Genomic DNA, 21,912 nt, shown 5'->3' on the forward strand with positions numbered 1-21,912 from the left:
TATATCACACATAAATAACGGATATTATATATATATATATATATTATATTATATACATAAAAAGCAAAAGATCAAACGGATCTCAGCTAAAAAGTAGCTTGATTTTATTATTAAAATATTGAGACCATAATAAAACAAATTCTTTTTTATTTAAATGCAACAACAAGACAAACTCTCGTCCCTGATTCTTTAGTTCACATGTATGAAATGTACTTCAATAAAAACATATACGTCATAAATAATGGATATTATATATGCATTAAAACCAAAAGACCACTCTCAAAACTACATAATTATATATGCATTAAAACACAATCCACTCTCGACGAAGGGGCTTTTGATGATCAGATCATTTCCTTCAGCATCTCTTTTGATGCCTGAAGATTCTCAAAGCATATATAATTAAGCATGCGCAAGCAAAAGATGTGACCAAAAATAATACCTGGCTGTAAAAAGTTGGAATGATAATAATTTTTTAGGATTCATATTTACAATGAGTCAATATATATCAACAGAGACATCTGAAACTGAGACATAACCGTTCATAGGTTACACAACTCGAAAAGTATATATGATTATGCCTTGCAAAATTATGAAGTTGAAACCATCGTTATAGTTGTGAGCTAAGGGAAAAATGGCAAAGCAAACATGAAGACTATCTATCCACCAATATTCCTTAAGAGCCAATCAACTGCCGCATGGACATTTCCAGAAGTGGCACTCAAAGCCCGAATGTTTGCTGGAGTGTCCAAGAAACCCATTTCTTGTAGCTGGGATAGCTGTGTCGCATATCGTTCCTCTGGTGGCACTGCAAGACATAGACCCATAGAAATGTTTAACACTTGGGAAATTTGGAATACAGATTTCGATCGCAAAAGGATATTCTGGTATTAATTGACACAGGCTAGAAGGCATATAACCATCAGGGTTATTAGGAACACCAGCACCAGGTCCAAGCCCACCGAACATGTTCATCAGGAGCTCCAGTCCACTGGTATTTGTAGTCCCTGCATCAAAACAAAATGATAAATGCATCTTGTATTTAAAATGCATCCATTGTGCAGAAATATCATTAAGACAGAAAGACTTGAGATCTTATGGAAAGCCATATCACAGATCTAGTGAATGAACATGGGATCGAGAGGCCCCAAGGACCAGATACATCGGATGATTTCCTCATACCTGCTGCACCACCGTCATTCTGATTTTGTTCCCTGCAATGACGAGCATAAAGTCGGTGAACAAATCAAAATTTGAAATGCATGCCAGTAACTAACTCATCTTAAGGTGCAAAGGCAACAAACAGTCAAAGCTCGGCTCCAATTGTGCTTTTGCACTAGTTCATATATCAAAAAGAAAATGAAACTTAACAACATTCTTTTTTTTCAAATTTCAATCTTAGTCAATCAAACAAGATTTCACCCATGGACATTAAAGAAAAAAGGCAAGCTCAACCAATCCTAGACATGCACAAGTACTTTATCTATTTTGATGAGTGATAATATGTAAAGGTTAATGAATAGCAGAATAACAAAATAAAAGGAATCAATCTTATATAAGTGATAACTTACTGGCTCGACTGTTGCCGAACAACCTGGGATAGAAGTGATTGCTGAAAAGATTGAAGTTGCTGCAAAGAGGAAAAATAAAGACTTTGCAACAGAAAACCAGAAACAAATTATGATTGCAAATGTAGCTACCTGCAACATCTCAGGAGAAGTAAGCTGACGAATCAATTCTGGGTTCTGCAACATATCTCTAAGTTGGGAATTGGACCCCAATGAGCCACCAAGTTGCTGATTCAATACCTAATAATAAGCAACAATCAGATATGGACTAGCAAAAATTACAGCTCTGTCTCACTCATAATAGATAGCAGATACCTGATTCATAAACTGAGGGTTGGAGAGAAGGGACTGCATCATCTGCATAATGGCTGGATTCTGCAGAAGCTGATTCAAAAAGGATGGATCCGGCATGCCACCAGCCATCCTTTCCAACTCTGGCAAACCAGGCCCGCCTAACCCCGCAATGGCTGGAGATCTTCCATCACTTACAGGGGCTTGTCTAGTGTTTGTAGTTCGTGCACCTCCTGCTGTTGCATCAACTTTTAGTACATAACAAATAAACCATATGAAGAAATAAGAATATCAAATCACTTACCTGTTCTGCCCCATGGGTTTGGTAGTGGGTTACTGTTTGGTGCAGCAGTTTCGTTTGTTGCATCGGAATCAGTAACGGACTGGTTTGGTGTCTGATCTCTTGCCTGCATAGCACCCAGATTCCCCAAAAGTGCAGCAAATGGGTTTCGCTCCAAATCGTTGCCCAAGTTCCCTGCTCCGGTTGTAGCATTCAGGAATGGCTCCTGAACAGTTTCATACATGCGCCTAAGCATGTTGAATCCTTCTGGGGATGACTCAATGTTGCTCATAGCCCTATCAGTGTTCCGCATTAATTCTCTCATGAGTTCAGGATTCCTCATGACTTCCAGTGATTGTCGTAGTGTACTAGGGTCATTAAGGACATGTGCGAAATCAGGGTTACGGTCTATGATTTCACGCATTTGAGGATTGTTCATTATCATATTTCGCAACAGGTCAGGATTATTTATCAGACTCTGAACGGCAGGCATATTCATCATTTCCCTCATCATGCTAGGATTTTGAGCAAGCTGCTGCTGCATCTGATTAAGATCTGGTAAACCAAACCCCAAAAAACCTGAACCACTACCATCTCTTCTGTTAACACCAAGGCCAGGGAAAAGCGAGCCTCCAAAATCAGCTCCAAATCGGCCACCTTCATTAGAACCACCACTCTCAACACCTGTAGTATTGTTCGGAACCCTTGAAGCTCCATTGCTAGCTACAGTCACATCAGCAGATGCAGCTGGTGGTATTGAACCACGAACCAAATGAATTGTGTGATCTGACTCCAGCCCTAGGAAGGACAAAAGACAAAAGGAAGCCTTAAAATAATGCCAGTGAATGATGGAGACCAAGAGAACCAACCACATCCATGCAATCATCTAGCCTTAATGGTCACTAACTAAAGCACAGAGAGCAACAAGGCGACCACACAATTAACAAGAAATGAGGTGGTACTAAACAGAAAATAAACAACTTACAATCACTCAGTTAGCCAGTATGATTGATGCCTAAAATAACAAGAGGATTAAATATGAAAGAAATGAAAAAAAAGAAATCTGCTGTACTACTTCAAGGTAGGAGTCAACCATCATAAAATTAGGTCAATATGGATTCAAGTAAGTCCAATTGTAACAAGAATGTCAAGGAATCAAGCAGGATACTATGGAAAAATTCAACAAACTTTTGAGCTCCAACCATACCATATAACAATAACTTATCATGTTTTTTTATGTGGTAAAAGATCTACTTGAACAATTTTATGTAGTAATAATTATATTTATTGTGTCCTTGCCAAGATTTCTAGTCTGCTGGACGGACAGTACAGTACAAGTTGGCCCAGTTTGTAAACAAATCAGGAGACAATTCAAAATCAACAAAAATGTAAAAAAGTTGTAGATAAATAAAACAAAGACTACTTGAACAATTTTATGCAGTAATAACTATGTTTTTTATGTCCTTACCAAAGTTTCTAGAGACAGTACAGTACAAGTTGGCCAAGTTTGTAAACAAATCAGGAGACAATTCAAAAATCAATGAAAAAAAAGTTGTAGATAAATAAAACAAAGACTGACACAAGCAAATTTGTGGTTTCGCATACAAGTTCATGTCAACGGGCAAAGATGGATATGATGCACTCTGTTGAAAGGAGAATAGAACAAGAGAGTTGATGCCCACACATACAACACTAGAATCCCCAATGCACACATTATAAAGGAAGACCCTAATAGAATAGGAGTACAAAAGTCAAATGCAAATACAAATCCTTCCCACCACCACAGACCTTTCCTTCCCTAAGTTGTTTTCTTCTGAAAATATTGCTGGCCTGACATGCCAGTATGGGTCAAACTCGAAGCACACCAAACAAAAAGCATGAGAAGCCTATAGCAATTTAGAGAATTTCATATGTACCCTAATACAGAATACAGATGCAATTTTTCACACATGAGAGTTCAAATTAGCAGATATCCCCTTATAATTTGTAAAAAAAATTCATACACCCAGTTCTTTTATATATGTACAAAATTTCTAATTTGAAGAGTATTAATAAAGACCACTAGAGAGGGTTTTCATGATAGATAATCATAAAGGTCTGTTTATTTAGAGGGGCACACAACTTTAGGGGAGCAACCATGCAATGTTGCCAGCAATCTAATCTAAAAGACTAAAACTAACCCCAGATAGGATAAAACTATACCTAAACTCAGTCTCATCAAAATTGCATCAACTCAAAATTCTAGTGAATATTTTTACCCTAAACTGTTTGTCAGGTTTTCTTCTGTGGTCCAATTCCTTTGTAGTACTTCACTGCACTATAAATTATTCACGATATTTTGCTCATGCAAATTAAGTGATGTATAATAATTAATCCACATTTAGTTACGGCATGCTTCTTTTGTACTGACAAAAATGTGGCAACAACTTCATTGCAAGCGAGTTCATAACATAATATAATTGAGACCACCACTTGCCTTCCACTCAAAGCTTCATCATTAACTTTTTGTATACCTTGTGGACAGTTATATATGATTAACATATCACTATACACATATTTTACACAAGATCCACAAGCAATATAGCTAAATTGAAATGTATGTTACCCTCAAGTATAACCATGAATAAGCTTAAAAAGACCAATTGACTGTCTCCTTTCCTTCTCAAAGAACAAGAGATGTCATAAAACTGACTCACAGCTCAATAATGTAACAAAGTTAGTCACAGGACAATTATTATTAAGTTAATTACAGTAACAAATGTGTCAACTTGTTTTGCTCTTAACAGACTGTAAAAGACTCCAACTTGCTCAATTGTCTATGACATCCAGTAAAATATTAAGCGATAATCCCTACACCCTAAGGAAATACCATCTTCCATATTTACAGAAAAAGAATGGTCAAAATGCAGCATATCACCAGTTTGCCAGTTACATGTTGAAAGATTTGGAATACGTACCTAAGTATTTCCATGTCAATATATGATAACTCACATTTCTAAAAACAGTTTTGAACTGTCAACCAAGTAACCGGTAGAATGAGTATACACTAAAATCTGCCAGAGTTGCATGCTCTTAAGGCACTGCAACCACTTATCTGACATCAATTGCTCCAAGTCATCAACCTTGCAGGATAAACTACTCTAACAAGAATCCAGCTATAATACGACAGCCTCATGCAGAAAATAATTGCATTGATCTAACTATCCAATAATTTTTCTACACTTATTAGTTAATGACAGGAACCAGAATTTTCATCCCATGTTCAATTTTCCAGAATTTTTTATTTGTTTCCATATCTTTCACATTGGATAAATTAGACCTATCATTGAGACATGCTATCAGCTCAAGACCACAACTCTAGTCCATATATTGGTCTAAATTCAACACAATATTTTATATGATTGGTTGAGCTCGGATACAAAAAATTAGGTCTTATTAAGTCACCAGAAAGCACAGGCAAGTCCTTAATAATTTATGCTCGGTCCAGACCATAAGAATCTCTATAAAATCATAATAAATACTTTATCCACTTTGCGGATAATAAACAATAAACCTTAGACAGCCCGATTCACTAAATACCTTTTGGCCATCGGTCGTTACATATCATGAGATTTTACTTTCAATTTTGTTATGATAGAAGTGCCTCTCTGGGAGGATATCTTCACCCCTTGAAGAAAGGAGGCGAGGCCGTTGATAGGAGGTGAAAATCCTAAAAATTTTAAGGGGCATCAAGACAGAACATAAGGTCCAAAAGCATTTCCATCTTGAAGTTGTGCGCTGACACATGATAAATATTCATTTCAATATATATTTCTTGTTCAACGTTTGATCAAAGCATCGAAAGCTTTCATCCTTTACGCATCCACTAGTGATTATTTTTGACATCTTGCATTTCTTATGCTATATCGCGTCTCTTTAAGGAAGATTCTCTCGTTAACAGGCAATCAATTCTGAAAATGACATCTATCTACAAAATAAATAGGGAGATATGATCAACAGGAGATGAACAAAGCAAAAGGACACGAAATCAGGCGACGCACCGTAGCTCTCCAGTGTCTGCTCGTCCTTCAAGATCCGCCCTTTGTAGATCAGCCGCTGTTGCTCCACCGGGATGTTGCACTTCTCAACCAGGGCAGCCTTGAGGGCCGCGACGGTGGAATCGAGAGCGGTCTGCACCGAAAACTTGGACCCGCTCGAGGATCGGACGTGCACGGTGACGGCGGCTGCCCCTCCGACGGTGTCGGAGCCGCTTGCGTGGCCGGAATCCCCGTCGGTGCCCATAGCCCTAGGCCAAGGACGATCGCGTCCCGATCAAAGAAGCACGGCTCGAGAAAGGGAAGGGGACCGGGCCTCTCTCTAGCTTGCAAGGGAGGAAAGGGAGCGATCGGAAGCTTCAGGAAACGGTATTCGCGCAATCAAAAAGGGGGAAGAAGAAGAAATAAAAGAGAAAAAGTTAACTCTTTTCTCGTTTTTATATCTTCTTCAAGGGGAAGGAGGGCATTCTCACGTGATGTGGACGTGTACAGGACGCGTCACGCCCGTCTCACGTGACAAAGGAATGGGGTTGTCCGGCTGTTTAAATGTCGGTTTTTTATATTAAAAAAAATAATATATATATATATATATATATATATATATATAATCAAGATAGAATTTGATTTTGCGATTAAGATATTGATTTAGAGTATATGTTGTGTGGATGAGGTGAGGTAACGATCATTTGTCATATATAATCAAATTCTTTAATTAAAATATAATTATTTAATATTTAATATTTCAAGTTGGATGAATTTTTTATCATATATTTTTTAAACAAACATTATCAAAGCTTATCTCTTCTTACTTAAGGGGAGAGATTCCTCTCTTCTCATCACGTCAAACATAAAACTTAGCTTAAAGAGAAATTATATCCTACGGAAGAATGTAAGTTCCTTTATCTTTCCTAAAAATAAATATTTTTTAATTTTATTTAAAATTTTATTTTTTAAATTAAAAAATATATTATAATTATTTAATCTAAATTGATTTATTCAAATCAATTTAGATTTGATTTATTCAAATTTATTTAATATAAATTGAACATAATTTAATCCATATTAGATCAAATGATTCCTTAAATGAGGATTAGGAATCGATTTAGTTATGTTCTAATTAAATTAAGTTTAATTTGATCAATTTAAGCTAGAGTTCAAAGTCAATTAAAAGGTTAAATGATATTATTTGATATTAATAATATTTCAAATATGAATTGAGATGTCACAATATATTATTTTATTTCGATATAGATATAAGAGATAATCTTGTTTTTCTGCCAAAGATAGATATGAATTTTCTTCGGAAATTAGTGAACCATCAAATGTGATTGCATGATTATCCAATTTATCGCTAGCAATAATGTGTCCTCACTTGAGTGGGCTAAGGGGCACTACTCTATGTGTTATTTAGAGTGTAATATTTATTTACTTTCATTTAATATCAGAAAAAAATGAATTCATCCTAAAATCTCTCTATTTATTAAGGAAATATTTCTTTAAATATTTGATATATGCTATGATTGATTCTTGGATATGTATTTATTTTATAATTGACTTATAGAGATTCATACTCATCATTACTAAATTTAATTTAATTTATTTTTAATTTTAAATAGTACTAGATCGAATTCAAGAGGAGATCTGACGTTCTTCTACTATTAGCTAGAGGCAATTAAATTTTATTTTTAAGTTAAAATTACTCTGTTTCTTAATAAAGCTTATTAATACTTTTGATTTTTTTATAAATAAATTATAATATATATTTAAAAAAATTATATTAAATAAAAAAATTTATTTATTTGCCACTTGATGTACCTATAGAAAGATATTGTAATCATATGAAAAAAAAAATTAGGATATGATATATTCTTATATCATTAAGGTGTTAACAATGTGATATTAAGTATCATTAATTATTTTTAATCTTCACTAGTTGAAACTCTGATTTATATTTACTCTTTAAAAATTTATTATGATGATAAAAATATTTATGGCAATTTAAATGTTTCATGTTGATATATTAGTTTAAATAGATTAATATTAATAAAAAGTGATTGACTGAGCTTTGTTTATGGACATCAACAAGAGGAGTAGGTGCCTAAAATCTTTGGAGGGACATAATATTTATAATTATTATTGATCAGCCATCTAATTATTAGTTGAAACTCTAATTAATTTTAACTCTTTGATAAAAAATATTAGAGGTAAATTTAAAGTTCTATGTTTATATATATTAGTTGGCTTTAATAACCAATTTATTATATGTGGCACATGTTTCACGTGTAAGACACGTGAGAACTTTAAACTACCATTCCTCGCGGCTGTTCCATCAGTTTCACCTACTACTTGCGACGTTCACCGCCGTTGGATCTCGATCCGAGGCTTCACCCTCCGGTCATCGGACGGTCGTCACACCGCAAAATTGGCATCCCGGCGCCCAGTCATCCCCCGGAGGAGAAGACGACTTCGTCGAAGGTCGAAGTCCCGTGGCTTCACCACTCCAACCCTCGCCATCTCTCGGCCATCTCGACGTCGATTCACCTCCTCGCTTCGAACTTAGAGTTCAGGGTGATCCGGTTTTTGATTCCGTTTGGAATTCTTCCGGTTTGTTCGTTCCTCGAATCTAGGGTTTTACAGGTCTGCAACACCGCCGGAATCCTCCCCTCGGTCCGTTTTCTCATGATACTGGGGCAAGGTTTCGGTCGAATGGACTAGTTGTGGGCTTTAGCATGTTTTGTTGCCCGTCTTTGGATTTCCCATTGTCGCGAGAAGATCTCTGCTGATGGCTTAACTTGGGTGGATCTTGCGATCTTGAAGGATGAAGTGAGCATTGATGACTCTCTTTGTCGCCAAATGCGATCTTTTTTCGTTTAATCTTGGGAGGTGCACATTGTTGAGGACCCTCGTTGGATTTGTTTGCAGCCCATCGATTGGTGCTCTTATTTTGGCTTGAGTTATGCTTAGAAGTAGAGGGAGATTGGGCCAGGTGAGAGTCGTTTTACCTGATGAAGACTGTCGAGCAACTATACCTGAGTGTATTATCTTATACCCCACCCATATGGGCCACGGCCGTTGGTGCTGTTCTACTCGTACTCACCCTCTTCCTCTCCATGTTCCTTCTGTTCCAACACCTTTCCGCATACAAAAATCCAGAGGTTCTACTTCTTCTTTTCCTTGTTTTTATTTTAATAGATGTGCTTGGGGTACTTGTTCTCTTGTAACCTTACTGTTATTTGGTCTATATTTTTACAGGAGCAGAAGTTTCTAATTGGTGTGATCCTAATGGTCCCTTGCTATTCCATTGAATCGGTAGGCCTTTACACTGAAACATAAGTAACGTTTGAATGTAAAGGACCCTTGTTAAGCCATTGAGTCAGTATGGTTATCAATCACCGGATCATGGGATTCTGACTGAAAAAATACAAGTGAAATATATATCATAATGGATCTTTTAATGCCACTTAGATGCTGAGGTTATATATCACTGTTTCTATCTGTTAGAGAAGTAACTTGTATTTGGAGCAGATAACTGACTTTGGATGTTTACTGATTCATTTATATTGACAGGAGGCATAACTGGTTTAGCGTTTCCACTTTAAACTAAGAAAAAATGTATATTTATAGGAATGACATTTCATGAATCACAATGATTGGCACCAAAAGGGAGTTAGTCAACAAGTTTTTTGTCATCTCTGATGAATATTCTCGTTAATATATGTATTCCGAGATACTGTAGTCTTGTAAAGATCTGGTACATGTGATATTAGTTTCAATAAGTTGAATCAATAGTATAGGAGAATTGTGGATAACTTAATTCCTTTAGTTATACATGAGAAAAACGAAAGCTTCGTTAAATGTTTCAGCTACAAAAAATCAGTCCTATTTTAATGAATGCAATTAAAACAATAGCAATTGTGTAGATTACTTGAAGTAGTTTGCTCATTAAATTTAAATATTTAGCTAAATTTGTAGCAAAGTTTTATTGCTTAGTGAAAATGAGTAGAATGGTTTTGTTAGTTGTGTAAAGCTGTATAAAGAACTGTAGCAATTGTTATGAAACATTTGCTTCAAAATAAGTTAGTATAAAAGGGCATATTCGGTGCACAAGGCTTCCATCAATACGGCATCCGGGGATGGTCCTTGTATATAGCTTTATCTCTAAATATCTAAATATAGTAAGGTTGTTTTGGTGACTCGAACCCGCGACTCGAACCCTTGTATTGTCACAAAGGAGAACCTTATCATTGTACCAAAGCTTGTCCTCTCCAAGATAAGTTAAAATAATAATTTTAAATAAACTGTTAAATAGCCATGTTACTCTTGGTAAGACTTTGCACATACTGAAAATTTTAGAGCTTATATCTATTTTTTTTGACAATAAATTGAAATCATAAGTGACACTCGATATAAAATGTTCTTGGGTTTTTTTTTTGTTTCTTTATTTGTTTATGTTATAGCAACAACGAGCGATGGAGATCCTAATATGTTTTTGTCTGGGAATGCAATACATTGTCGTCTATATAACTTCTAGAATGGGCTATCTTAGAAATTGAATGCGTAAAGATTGGCCTCATGGTAGCCTCTAACAATTGCTGATCTAATTTGATGGGTGGTTGAAGCCTTTAAAGGCTATCAAATAGGGATTAACATGAAACTAAACTAATATTATTATGAAAAAATTGCCCTCAATAGTTACCTTTGCCACCTCAACCCTCTCTTTCCTCTCAGATTGAAGCGAGTTTCTTTCCTTATCTACATCTTCTCTGCTTCTCTTTTGTTGTTAAGATTGATTGGGTCTCTATTACTTTCCTGATTAGAACTCCTTTTTTGTGCTGATTTCTTTCTCTAAGCCTTTTCAAAGCGACTACCTGTTATCCTTATCAAAATATAATTCCACACATGCAATTCAGGACTCAAAAGCCTTCCCAGATCCCATCTTATAAAGTCAACTAGACCACGATCAATATAGCATAACTTGAGAGGGATTAGACTGTTTAAATCTTATTAATCTCTTAGATGCAACTGTGAGCTGCTTGAGAGATTTTATTATGACTACTTTTAACATATATTGAATGGCAAAAGAGTACGAAGAAATAATAGGTAACTATATACACTACCTTTAGTTCATATAGCATAGGAGTTCGTACAACACATTGTAGAAGAAATAATAGCTTTCTTTATGTGAAAAACCGATATGATTATACTACTTAGTTGAAGTAGCAAGACATCTGAACATTAATGGCTGATGAATATAGTTTTGGTAATGTTTCTCTAATAGGATTGTAGTGATGGCACTTACAGGGATGTTAAGTTTTTGAGACCATGTTTCTAGATTAATGTATTTGTGGTGGTTGGTTGTCGCCCATGGTTTGCTGCATTTTGTGCATATTTGTACACTATCCTTCCATTGTATGATTTCATGACTTTGCCGATTCACTAGGTGATTTACCATCAAAGTGATAATGTCGCCATTTTTCTCTTTTGCTGATAAGTTTGGTGATATTCCTGTTCATTCATTTAAATTTTCTTGAGAAGTTGCCAATGCTGGAGCTTGCATCTGTTTGGTTCATTTCCCTAGAAACCTTTACATGTTGAATTGTGTGGAAACCTATCTAACAATTTATTTCATTATGTTGATATTTTGTGTTCAAAAGGTTTGCTGAATTTTTTCGTCTTAATATAGTATGTATCACTGGCGAATCCATCCATCAGCGTTGATTGTGAGATTTTGCGTGATTGTTATGAGGCCTTTGCCATGTATTGCTTTGGAAGATATCTTGTTGCTTGCTTGGGTATGCCGTTCTCTCAAATTACTTTATATTGGATGATCTAACTATCCTTCTCATTTCTTGAGGAAGATTATTCATGTGCAGCTTCTCCTTCAAACTATGTTTCGACTTTTCTCTTTCATGATAGCTATCTTGTTATCCATTTGATTATGTTTACAACGAAATGTTTAGGCTTCGCTAGCAATACCATGATTTTGTGGGTAGTATTTTTCGGTATTATCTATTTTCATTTTTATATGAGGATTATAGCTATGCTTTCCTCAGAAGCACGAACATGTCAACTTGGTGAGCATATTCGTGTGGACACATGTTGAACATGAACACGTCACCGACATGGTTGGACACGTGTTTGTTTTGTTTATTTATTCTTTATTTTTGGACATGGCATATCTGTGTTGGACACTTCCTTCTCCCCCGTCCTTCCTTATGTCATGCTCACATGTGACATTGAGCTTGCATGGTCCTCACACGAGGGTAGGGAGACGTGAAATCGAGGGAGTTTGGGCATTTCTTGTTGAACCTGGAGGATTATCAATGTTTGTGACCCTTGGGAGTTTGCGAAGGTGTGGAATCTTTCGATGGTAGTGCGAGTAGATTCAACAGAATTTGCATCTACTGGAAGAACCTGTAGGCCATAATTGCACTGGTGGCACTGCTACGGCTCTGCCCTAGTGCCTTGAGCCCACCCGTGTCCAATGGAAGGCTTAATCCACCATCGCATGCACCACAACTTGTGACCTCATCCCCTCGTACAACATGTTCCCTCAGCGATTCGCAACCTCACCCGATCATGCGCGACCCACGCAAGGCCCTCAATGACCTGTGACGGGCACCATGACCCATCGCTTATCATTGCATGTCCTCGACATCTCTCTCGCCCTCAAGGACTCGTTAGCATCGTCGCCTATCACTGGTGGCCTCGCTTGTGCAAACCTCCCTCCACCCATTGCCTATTACCCACGATCTAGTGCAAACCCGTGACCTCTAAACCTTTTGCCTGCTGTTTTTTAGGAATTTTTTAATATATAATAACTTACATTTGATATATAATTTAATATATAAAACCTGCATTTAATATATTTAATATATAAAACCTACATTTAATATAATTGATATATAATAACTTGCAAGTTAAATTAATATATTTGATTTAACTTGCATTTAATATATGAAACCCACTATCGTGCAGAAATTGCTTGCACTTAATATATAATTTTATATATCGCAGAAATCAAACAGTGCAGGTTCAGTTTCTTTTCAGATGAATCTTTGTTGCTCTCTGATAAATTTAATTGTGTTACAGTTGTACATTTATTAGAATTAAACAGTGCAGATTAGATATTATTTATTATGCTTTTTTAGCCATGATACATGTTACATTGTTACTTTATCATAATTATTGTAATATGATTTTCATTTTACTTTTGCTTTTATGAAAACACATATAAGGCCTACATTGACATGAAAAATCAACAAGTCTTAGGATTATAATTAGAAAATTTAATGTGAAATCATTATTTGAAGTACTCCATCTTATGACCTCTATAAAATGTTGAATTATGCTTTAGGTTCTTAAAACTCATGTTAATTGAATATTATAAGTATAAAAACTATAAAACTCATGTGAATTGAATATTACACACACACACACACACACACACACACATATATATATATATATATATATATTTATTTATATAGAGAAAGAGAGAGAGAGAGAGAGAGAGAGAGAGAGAGAGAGAGAGAGAGATGTCCTCACCATGTCCGCGTCCTAATTTTTTTAAAAATGACGTGTTGCCATATGCGTGTCGAGTTATGTCCGTGTCCCATGTCCATATTCGTGCTTTTTAGATGCTTTCATGCTTAGGATAGAACAAAAATTTTTGTAATGTTCAAGGATTAAAATCTCGGTTTGTTACTGATGTCATTCAACGACCAGGCTAGCATAGTATTAGTACCACGTCAGTGTAATTTAATATTGGCTAGTACTCTTTGAACTACTGCAAACAAAGAGAGAAAAGGAGCTGAGGGTTCTGAAAGAATTTGTCAAGGAATGACAAGGTGTCGTGTGTGTCAAGTGGCAAAGTAAGCCCTCACGACCTAGGTGGTAGAGAAAGCCTTCATGACTTAGGCAGTAGAGGAAATTCTCACAACTTTGGGTGGTGGTGGGGTGCTACTTTAGGGCAAGGATGGTGGAGTGGTGGGGTACTACTTTAGGGTAGTATTTAGCTCATGAATATGAATGAGTATCCTTAAATCTGCTTAAGCTCAAAAATCTTTGGGAAGCGATATTTCAAATTTTTTAGTTCGATATCAACTGGTAGTTACCAATTCGGGAGTGATATCTCAAGTTTAATAGAGAACTGATCGAAACTGTGCTTCTATGCTTTTGGCAATTAGGAAAACTTTTCGGCTCTAACTCGCTTTTCTAATTCAATTTTTTACCTTGTTTTTGCTTTTCTTAAGGCATTTGTTGTAAACTGATCTAGTGGCATTTTATTGAAGTTTCATACATCAGATAGTTGTTTGATATATGGAAAATATTTCAGTAAATGCAATCATGAGATATGGTAAATTGTTTGACTGTTCAAGTACATGCTGCATCATCCGGTTATTTAAATCAAATCCAGATTGGGTTTAATTGCTTCATGCCTGAGCCAAGCCTTTGTGACTTGGTTAAATTTAATTCAGGTTAACTGGCACTCCAGTTATCAACTTGCATTAACCTGTTTTTCTGTTGTGCAAGTCATTTAGTGAATACATTTATGTCATAAATGAGCTAAAATATAATTTTTATACACTCCAAAATTTATCTTTTATTGATAATAGAAAAATAATTACTAACAACTAACCATATGAAACAGTCTATTTAAATATGTGGGAATTGACTTTATGAACCTATTATAACTTTTAAGCTAGTTGATTATTTTGAATATTTTCAACCAGTAATGCCATCAGGCCTGACTTGCCTAGGTGCCCAGGCAAGGCGAGGCGATGCTTGCGTGCTTGGATTCAATTTGAGTTGGCACCTTTATTTGAGCGCGACCCAAGTGTGCGCCTAAACCATGTGACATTTGGTTGAGCTGTCCGCCTGGTGGGGCGCATTGATTTTGGTTCGATTGAACCAGATCAGCCTAAGCCCAATTGCCCCTTCCTTCTCCTCCCTAGTAGCTCCCCTCCAGTGGGCCTTGTCTTCTTCTCCTCTGCGCCTTCCTAGACCCTGACAACACCTATTGGCACCTTGGCGCTTTTGACTACACCTATTTTCCCTTGAACCAAACATTTCCAATGCAAATTAAAGTCCAAGTTGGGATTGATATCATTATACTCGATACCATGTTAAAATTTGAAAATTAGGGATTGAACTGTTAATCCATGGTAATATTTTATGATGAAAGACTTCAGATTTTTAAAATTGTTGATTATTGACTTATAGCTATTGTTGAGGGTAGAACAACATTCATCCATTGTTATAGGACAGTTTAAACTTTAATTTATGATGGCGTAGCTCATACAAAATTTACTAATGGTGTAGAATGTATAAGTTATTAAGGTGTATGAGGCTCAAAATGGAAGGGTTTCAAAATATCTGGTTATGGTTGGACACAAAGAATTTAATCCATGTATTGAACAAACAAAATGGAACTCTATGGCAGTTGCACAATCTGTACAGTGATGATTTTGATTTAGGATCAGAGACCAAGGGTCTTGAAATGATGTCACATACCTAGAGATGCTAATATTGAAGCTCACAGGCTTGCTAACAGGGTGAGATGTAATGGGCTTTCTTATTGATGGGTTGTCTCCACCTATCTTTGTAATCTGACCTTAATTCCTAATTATATAATTTCTTCCTTTTAATAAAATAAAAAAGATGCTTGCTGAACATTTAAATATTATTTGTTTGACTACCTACTATTAATATTCTTCCTCCTCTTGCCAAGTTTCAAATTTTTGTTACTTTTATGGATGCATAATATATGAATTTTCCACAGGTTAAGGTATTTCAATCGATGCATGTGTATGCCTTGTATTATGGATCACAAAACCAAATAAAATTTATATTTTATGGTTGATTTGAAATATGATGCTTTGACCTATGTAATTCTCTTTCTATCAATGATGTTACTTTATAAACTTTTCTAAGCTTTTGCATGGTCTATGATGGTGCATCTTATTTTGAGAGGATTTAGTTAATCATCTGGCATTCTTATACACTTAGTATATAATATAATATGGAGCTTTGAATCGTGAAAATGGATCAAGTCCATATATTTTTGTGTGTCATCTTGGATCTTTTCACTTGATCTATTTTCTGCTATTGTAATGGTTGCATGGACTGCTATTCATTTTCATGGCCAATTCCAATTTTTCTTAAACTTGGATGAGTATAAAATTTTCAATCTAGATTTATTTTTGTTATTTTAATCAGTGATTTAAATAGGCACTCGAGCGCTCGCCTAGGTGCTTGGGTGAGGCGAGGCGAGGCTCGAGCATCTCATGTGTGGACCAGGCGACGCGCTTCAATGAGATGTTGCCTAGGCGCTCGCCTGATTCTAGGTGTCGGGCGCTTCGGGCGCCCGATTTAAATAAGGCTTCGACCGTATTTAGTTGGTTCAATTGAATTAACTAACGCAGTTTCTTACCCTCAAAAGCCACCCTTCATGTTTGCACGACCTCGAGCCAACCTAGCACTGCTTCTGCTGTTGCCTCCACCGTAGGCGCAACGGACCGAGCCTTCCTCTATTGACGATGGATAGGTCCGACAGCCTAGCAAGAGCCTGTATCTTCCTACCGTCGTTGCTCTGTGTGTAGTTCTTTCCATTGTTGAGGGAGAGGACCGCAGGTTCCTCCGCCACCGATGAACGCCCTCTGGAGCTTCCACCGCAGCTGCTGCTGCTATCCATAGCTTCCACCGCTATCGCTGCTGTTGTTCGCAGCTTCCGCCGCTGCTGCCACTGTTGTTCGTAGCTTCTCCCGCTGCCATTCGCAGCGCTGCCACGACTGTCTTAAACAAATCCTTTGTCATTGCTACTCACACTTTTCATTGTTAGTGACTCTTTTATCCCCCTTTGTTATTGTTAACAGTTCTTTTCTCCCCCTCTAACTACTATTAATAGTATATTTTAATTTAATATCATTTTTTTATTTAAATAATCGTATTTATTAATTATATTATTTTTTATATTTTAATATTTTAGAGTGTCTTGCTTCGCTCAGGCGAGTGCCTAGCGCCTTGAGTGTTTTGGGACCTTGGCACCTTTTGGTACTTGACGCTTTTTAAATCATTGATTTTAATGGCTATATTGACTGCCATGCATTGTCATGACAAAGTCCAAGTTTTCCTAAACTGAGTACAAAACTTGACATCTATATTTATTTAGGAGGTACTAGTGCACCATGGCTTGATTGGAGCAGGAAAGTTACAAGAAACACACAAGAACTTTGTTATAATAGGCTCAGCCTCGTTAAGGAAATTAAAATGTAACAAACGGAGAAATATATTCATAGTTTGTATATTACTAGATACAGTTTTCTAGAATATTATGATTGGTAATTAGTCAATTAATTATCTAGATCATCAATACGCACTAAAGATGGCAATTTATTCTGCTTATGACTAGTTGCAAATGCATCACAGATGACTAACATCGTATAGTTATTTATCGAGACTGCTACTTAAGCAGCTCGTGTGAAATATGTCAAATAGTCATCACATGCTCAAGGACTTCTTTAGCCTAACATCATGGCACTAGTTGTCTCATTGGTCTTCACTAATACGATCATGTACTGTGTTTTCTCTGACAGCATCTTGCTATAATTTCTGATTGCAGTTTTACTCTTCTGTAGGTGGTGAAGACAGAACAATTGAACTTTTGAAGAGGCAAGGTGCCTCAAGTTCTAAAACACCCTTGTTAGAGAATGCTTCTGAGAAGGGAGTAATAAAGCATCCATTTCCGATGAATTACATTTTGAAGCCCTGGAGACTGGGCGAGTGGTTTTACCGGATTATCAAGATTGGAATTGTTCAATATGTAAGCTTTAACCTAAGATTGTTATATCTTTCTGTATAACAGGCAAATTAATAAAATTTAAGTCAAATTAATATAATTAAGTTCTCTCCTTTTTGTACAGATGATAATAAAGACTGTAACTGCAGTTTTAGCTGTAAGTCTTGAAACTTTGGGAGTATATTGTGATGGAGAGTTTAAATCGACTTGTGGGTAAGTGAAAACTAAGTTGACAGTGTGGCTGTTAGCCTATTACTGTCTTTCTTTCCTGACTATGGATTGCTTTGAAGCATTTCTAGATCTTCATGATATTCTCCTATTATAGATACTTGGCAGAATTTGAAGCACATAGGAGTATGGAGAGCATATGCATCTAAAACACCAAAATAAAGTATGTTTGTTGTCAAAAGACTCAAAACCAGATACTTTGTATGTGTATTATGTGTTGGATATGCTTTATGTCTGCTCGCGAGGTCCAAACTGTCGAGAAAACCTAAAGGCTGGAAAACTATATGCATTTGAAACTTTTTAAGTCATTTATTTTCTGGGAGGTATTTTAGCAAACCTTCTACTTTCATACAATACCATGCTCTACCATGAAGAAAACAGAAAGGAGCTCAGTTTTATGTGATATGCATTTAGATACTGTTAGGTATGTCAGAGTACAATTTCCAACATTTTAGTGTTAGTTAATAGAATCAACCTTTTAACCTTAAAGTGTGTCATAATTGGTGCTACAATTAAGTATACTTGTTTAGAGATGGATGATGGTTGTGAACCACATTATTGCTGGCATGATTAGGAAAGCTACTAAAGGAACCACCAAGCACCACGTGAAATAGTAAATCTTCATTCTTGTCATTTTGGCGTGTAATAGAATGTACTTTGACATGATACCTTTATCCATTGTGATTATGAGCAGACATGATCTTCACTAGTTACTCTCTAGCCTTCATAATGAGAACAAATTGTATCATGTTACATGATTTATCATCTGTATTACGTATAAAGTTTCTGGTTTTGTTGATGTATAGCGACAAATTCTTAGCCTATCTCTCAACTTTGTAGGTACCCTTACATGGCTGTGGTTCTCAATTTCAGTCAGTCATGGGCGTTGTACTGTTTAGTTCTATTTTATACTGCTACAAAGGATGAACTAGCTCATATAAAGCCACTGGCCAAGTTCCTGATGTTTAAATCAATCGTCTTTCTGACATGGTGGCAAGATGTGGCAATTGCACTACTCTACAGTTGGGGTTTGTTCAAAAGTTCTATAGCTCAAACTTTACAGTCTAAATCAAGTGTGCAGGACTTCATTATTTGTATAGAGGTAATTTTGTTATTTCTTATTCTATATACACCACCATATGAATTTTGCTTTTACAAATCTTTTTAACTATATATTGAAATTGCATTGAAATAATGTAATGATCTGCATGATCAATGAGATTGGTTCTTGTTTGTTTCTGGTCTGTTAAAGAAGAAAATGTAACAGTACACCTTTTTTAGTCTCTGATGTTTAACTACATGTAAGAAATCGAAACGAACTGATTGTGATGAAAACATGTAGTAGTGATTTATTCATGCATATGTAATATTTTTCAGTTGTTTTCTTTCTTAATTTGTTTTTGTTCTTTCTAAGAATCGGATACCTTCGCAAGTGCACTCATGTATTTTTATAATAAGTTCAGTGGACTTTTATATAATCAGCTTGTAAAATACTCATTTTATTTCATATATTGGAAGCCCCAGGCAAGATGAAACTCTAATCAACCTATTCATTCCTCCAGCACAGATGTGTGTTGCGGGCATTATCCATCTCTATGTGTTCCCTGCCAAGCCATACAAGTTGATGGGTGACTGCTTCCCTGGATGTGTTTCTGTTCTCGGAGACTATGCATCTTTGGAGTGCCCTTTAGACCCTGATGAGGTGAGAGACAGCGAAAGACCCACAAAACTGAGACTCCCCCAGCCTGATGTTGATACCAAAACGACAGCTATTAGAGAAAGCTTTTGTGATGTTGTTCTCGGAGGTGGAGAATATGTAAGCTTTAGTCTTGCTCTGACTACTACATCCTGTCGATATGCTTCTTGTCAAGATTTACAATTCCAATTTGAAGCCATTTTAGAGATATTTATCTAACCATTCACATCCACCAAGTCAAACATGTCTGCTTATAGGAAGTTTTCTTTATGGTTATTATCCACATTTAGGGATGGATGTTAGCTTGTTCCACGCTGAGTTCATTTCATCATAACGGAGATAGATGCAAGCTTGTGTTGTTTACCGATATCATACAAAAGCTTTCTTTTGTATGAAATTTGAAGATGTTTGTAGTAGTTGGTACCTGGGGAATCCTGCAGAAACTATTGGGAGTTTCATGAAATGTGGGCTTCCTATGATGAGTAAATTATTCTTATTTATTTGAGGATTTGGATTAAGTTGAAAAGACAATATTTATGCTATCACAGCCATCATCCCATATTTTACAAGGTTTCTTTTCTCAAAGCTGAAGTTATGTTGAATTATTTTTAAAACCCCAACATGGTTCCCTTTACACGTTTCAGTTAGAACCTTAGGCTGTTTCTTCTTATATTTCTTTTGGAAGAATCCTGATTAGTTGTAAATCCAAATAGTAGTTTCAGATAAATTTGTAGAATCCTCAATGCAAGATATGATTTGAGATACAAAGATCTTGAGCATAATGTAATTTTCCTTTGATTATAGGTGAAAACATACCATCAATTAAGACTTGACATGGTTATAGTAGGCCATCACTACTCTCTCACATTAGCCTGAACCTAAGATCCAAACATTTACCAGAAAAGAGATATACACATTGTTTTGAAAAGCATAAATAACATATATTAGTATGAAAAAACATAGTCTGCTTGTTTTAGTGCTCATTACCTATTGTGTGAAAAATGTTGCATGGCAATGTATTTGGTGTCTGTTTTCTTTCTGGTGAAATTTGTATTTTCTTTTGCAGATCATAAATGATTTGAAGTTTACAGTTAACCAAGCAGTGGAGCCCATGGAGAAGGGTTTCACACGATTTAATCGGAATCTTCACAAAATCTCCGAGAACATAAGAAAGCATGAAAAGAAGAAGTTGAAAACTAAGGATGACAGATCCACTGGGTCGACTTCACCTAGCCCACAAGTTTTTCATGGAATTGATGATCCGCTACTATATGGAAGCATTAGCGACAGCGGGGCCAAAAGAGGAAGAAGACAACGCCAGAAATCAGGATATACAAGTGCAGAAAGCGGGGGAGAAAGTAGTGATCATGGCCATGGTGGGTATCAGATCTATGGATTCCGGTGGGTTACTAAGGACTGAGAAAATCACTTTACATTATTGGCATGAATGCATAAAATTTTTGCCTAATCTGCAATGAGTCGGGCAGTTCATGTCGAAGTGAGTTCTGTTCATACACCTTGATTGGCTTTAGGAAAAGAAACAGGGCCTTCTCTCATCTTGGATGTCTGATACTGATGATGCAAGCAGTGAGTATCCACATGCCACAACATATATCTGTCACATTTAATATCTCTATCTCACCATTTGGCAGGGTTATACTGATTGGAATCTTTGTGTATCATCGGTAGCCAAAGTACTTGGTTTTTAGAATATTTGATACACATTGTAGGGGCATTGGTGTGCCATTTTTATTTGGAAATAAGCCCCATGATTGGTGAAATGTTTTTTTTGTGAGACATTTATAATCTCATGTTAATGAGTCAATAGGCCACCAGTGGATGACTAATGGGGTTTTTGATTTTTTTTTTAATTCTTCGGGGATATATATGTGCATGAATTTTATAGTTTTTAAAAGGGAACAAATTTGATGCTTTGAAGAAGTATATATGAGATTGTCTTTTTAATTTATTCTTCCGTCATGTTTTGTTATTGGAATTGATGCATATCTATTATC

At 36.0% G+C, this 21,912-nt stretch overlaps 2 protein-coding genes across 6 annotated transcripts; one reads left to right on the forward strand and one right to left on the reverse strand.

Moving 5' to 3' along the window:
- Positions 1–447: 447 nt before the first annotated feature.
- Positions 448–6,565, reverse strand: LOC135581943 (ubiquitin domain-containing protein DSK2a-like). 2 transcript variants are annotated; one of them, XM_065097809.1, is made up of 8 exons: positions 6,180–6,565; positions 2,164–2,937; positions 1,884–2,092; positions 1,701–1,808; positions 1,572–1,630; positions 1,183–1,214; positions 921–1,007; positions 448–808 (listed from the first exon to the last, which is right to left on the reverse strand). In XM_065097809.1, the coding sequence occupies exons 1-8, from the start codon at positions 6,418–6,420 to the stop codon at positions 660–662; spliced, it is 1,659 nt and encodes a 552-aa protein (XP_064953881.1). In that variant the 5' UTR covers positions 6,421–6,565; the 3' UTR covers positions 448–659. The 2 variants fall into 2 exon arrangements, with proteins under 2 accessions (XP_064953881.1, XP_064953880.1); XM_065097808.1 differs by having other exon boundaries at positions 1,884–2,095.
- A 2,011-nt stretch (positions 6,566–8,576) lies between these two features.
- On the forward strand, positions 8,577–21,744 carry LOC135606698 (protein LAZ1-like). 4 transcript variants are annotated; one of them, XM_065097811.1, is made up of 9 exons: positions 8,577–8,996; positions 9,096–9,328; positions 9,426–9,482; positions 11,857–11,965; positions 17,813–17,997; positions 18,098–18,186; positions 19,042–19,303; positions 19,769–20,017; positions 20,964–21,744. In XM_065097811.1, the coding sequence occupies exons 2-9, from the start codon at positions 9,179–9,181 to the stop codon at positions 21,315–21,317; spliced, it is 1,455 nt and encodes a 484-aa protein (XP_064953883.1). In that variant the 5' UTR covers positions 8,577–8,996; positions 9,096–9,178; the 3' UTR covers positions 21,318–21,744. The 4 variants fall into 4 exon arrangements, with proteins under 4 accessions (XP_064953883.1, XP_064953885.1, XP_064953886.1 ...); XM_065097813.1 differs by lacking the exon at positions 19,769–20,017; XM_065097814.1 differs by lacking the exon at positions 20,964–21,744 and having other exon boundaries at positions 19,764–19,978.
- The last annotated feature ends 168 nt before the right edge of the window (positions 21,745–21,912 follow it).

Source organism: Musa acuminata, chromosome BXJ2-3, assembly GCF_036884655.1.
Source record: "Musa acuminata AAA Group cultivar baxijiao chromosome BXJ2-3, Cavendish_Baxijiao_AAA, whole genome shotgun sequence".
Taxonomy (NCBI): domain Eukaryota; kingdom Viridiplantae; phylum Streptophyta; class Magnoliopsida; order Zingiberales; family Musaceae; genus Musa; species Musa acuminata.

Excerpts from the sequence above, each read along its gene's own strand:
- LOC135606698 (XM_065097811.1), top strand. The coding sequence starts at position 9,179 with ATGAAGACTGTCGAGCAACTATACCTGAGTGTATTATCTTATACCCCA. Across the intron at positions 9,483-11,856 it reads CTTGCTATTCCATTGAATCG|TATGTATCACTGGCGAATCC; the intron begins GTAGGCCTTTAC and ends GTCTTAATATAG. Across the intron at positions 19,304-19,768 it reads ACTTCATTATTTGTATAGAG|ATGTGTGTTGCGGGCATTAT; the intron begins GTAATTTTGTTA and ends CCTCCAGCACAG.
- LOC135581943 (XM_065097808.1), bottom strand. The coding sequence starts at position 6,420 with ATGGGCACCGACGGGGATTCCGGCCACGCAAGCGGCTCCGACACCGTC. Across the intron at positions 2,096-2,163 it reads AAACCCATGGGGCAGAACAG|CAGGAGGTGCACGAACTACA; the intron begins GTAAGTGATTTG and ends TTGATGCAACAG. Across the intron at positions 1,631-1,700 it reads CTTCTCCTGAGATGTTGCAG|CAACTTCAATCTTTTCAGCA; the intron begins GTAGCTACATTT and ends TCCTCTTTGCAG.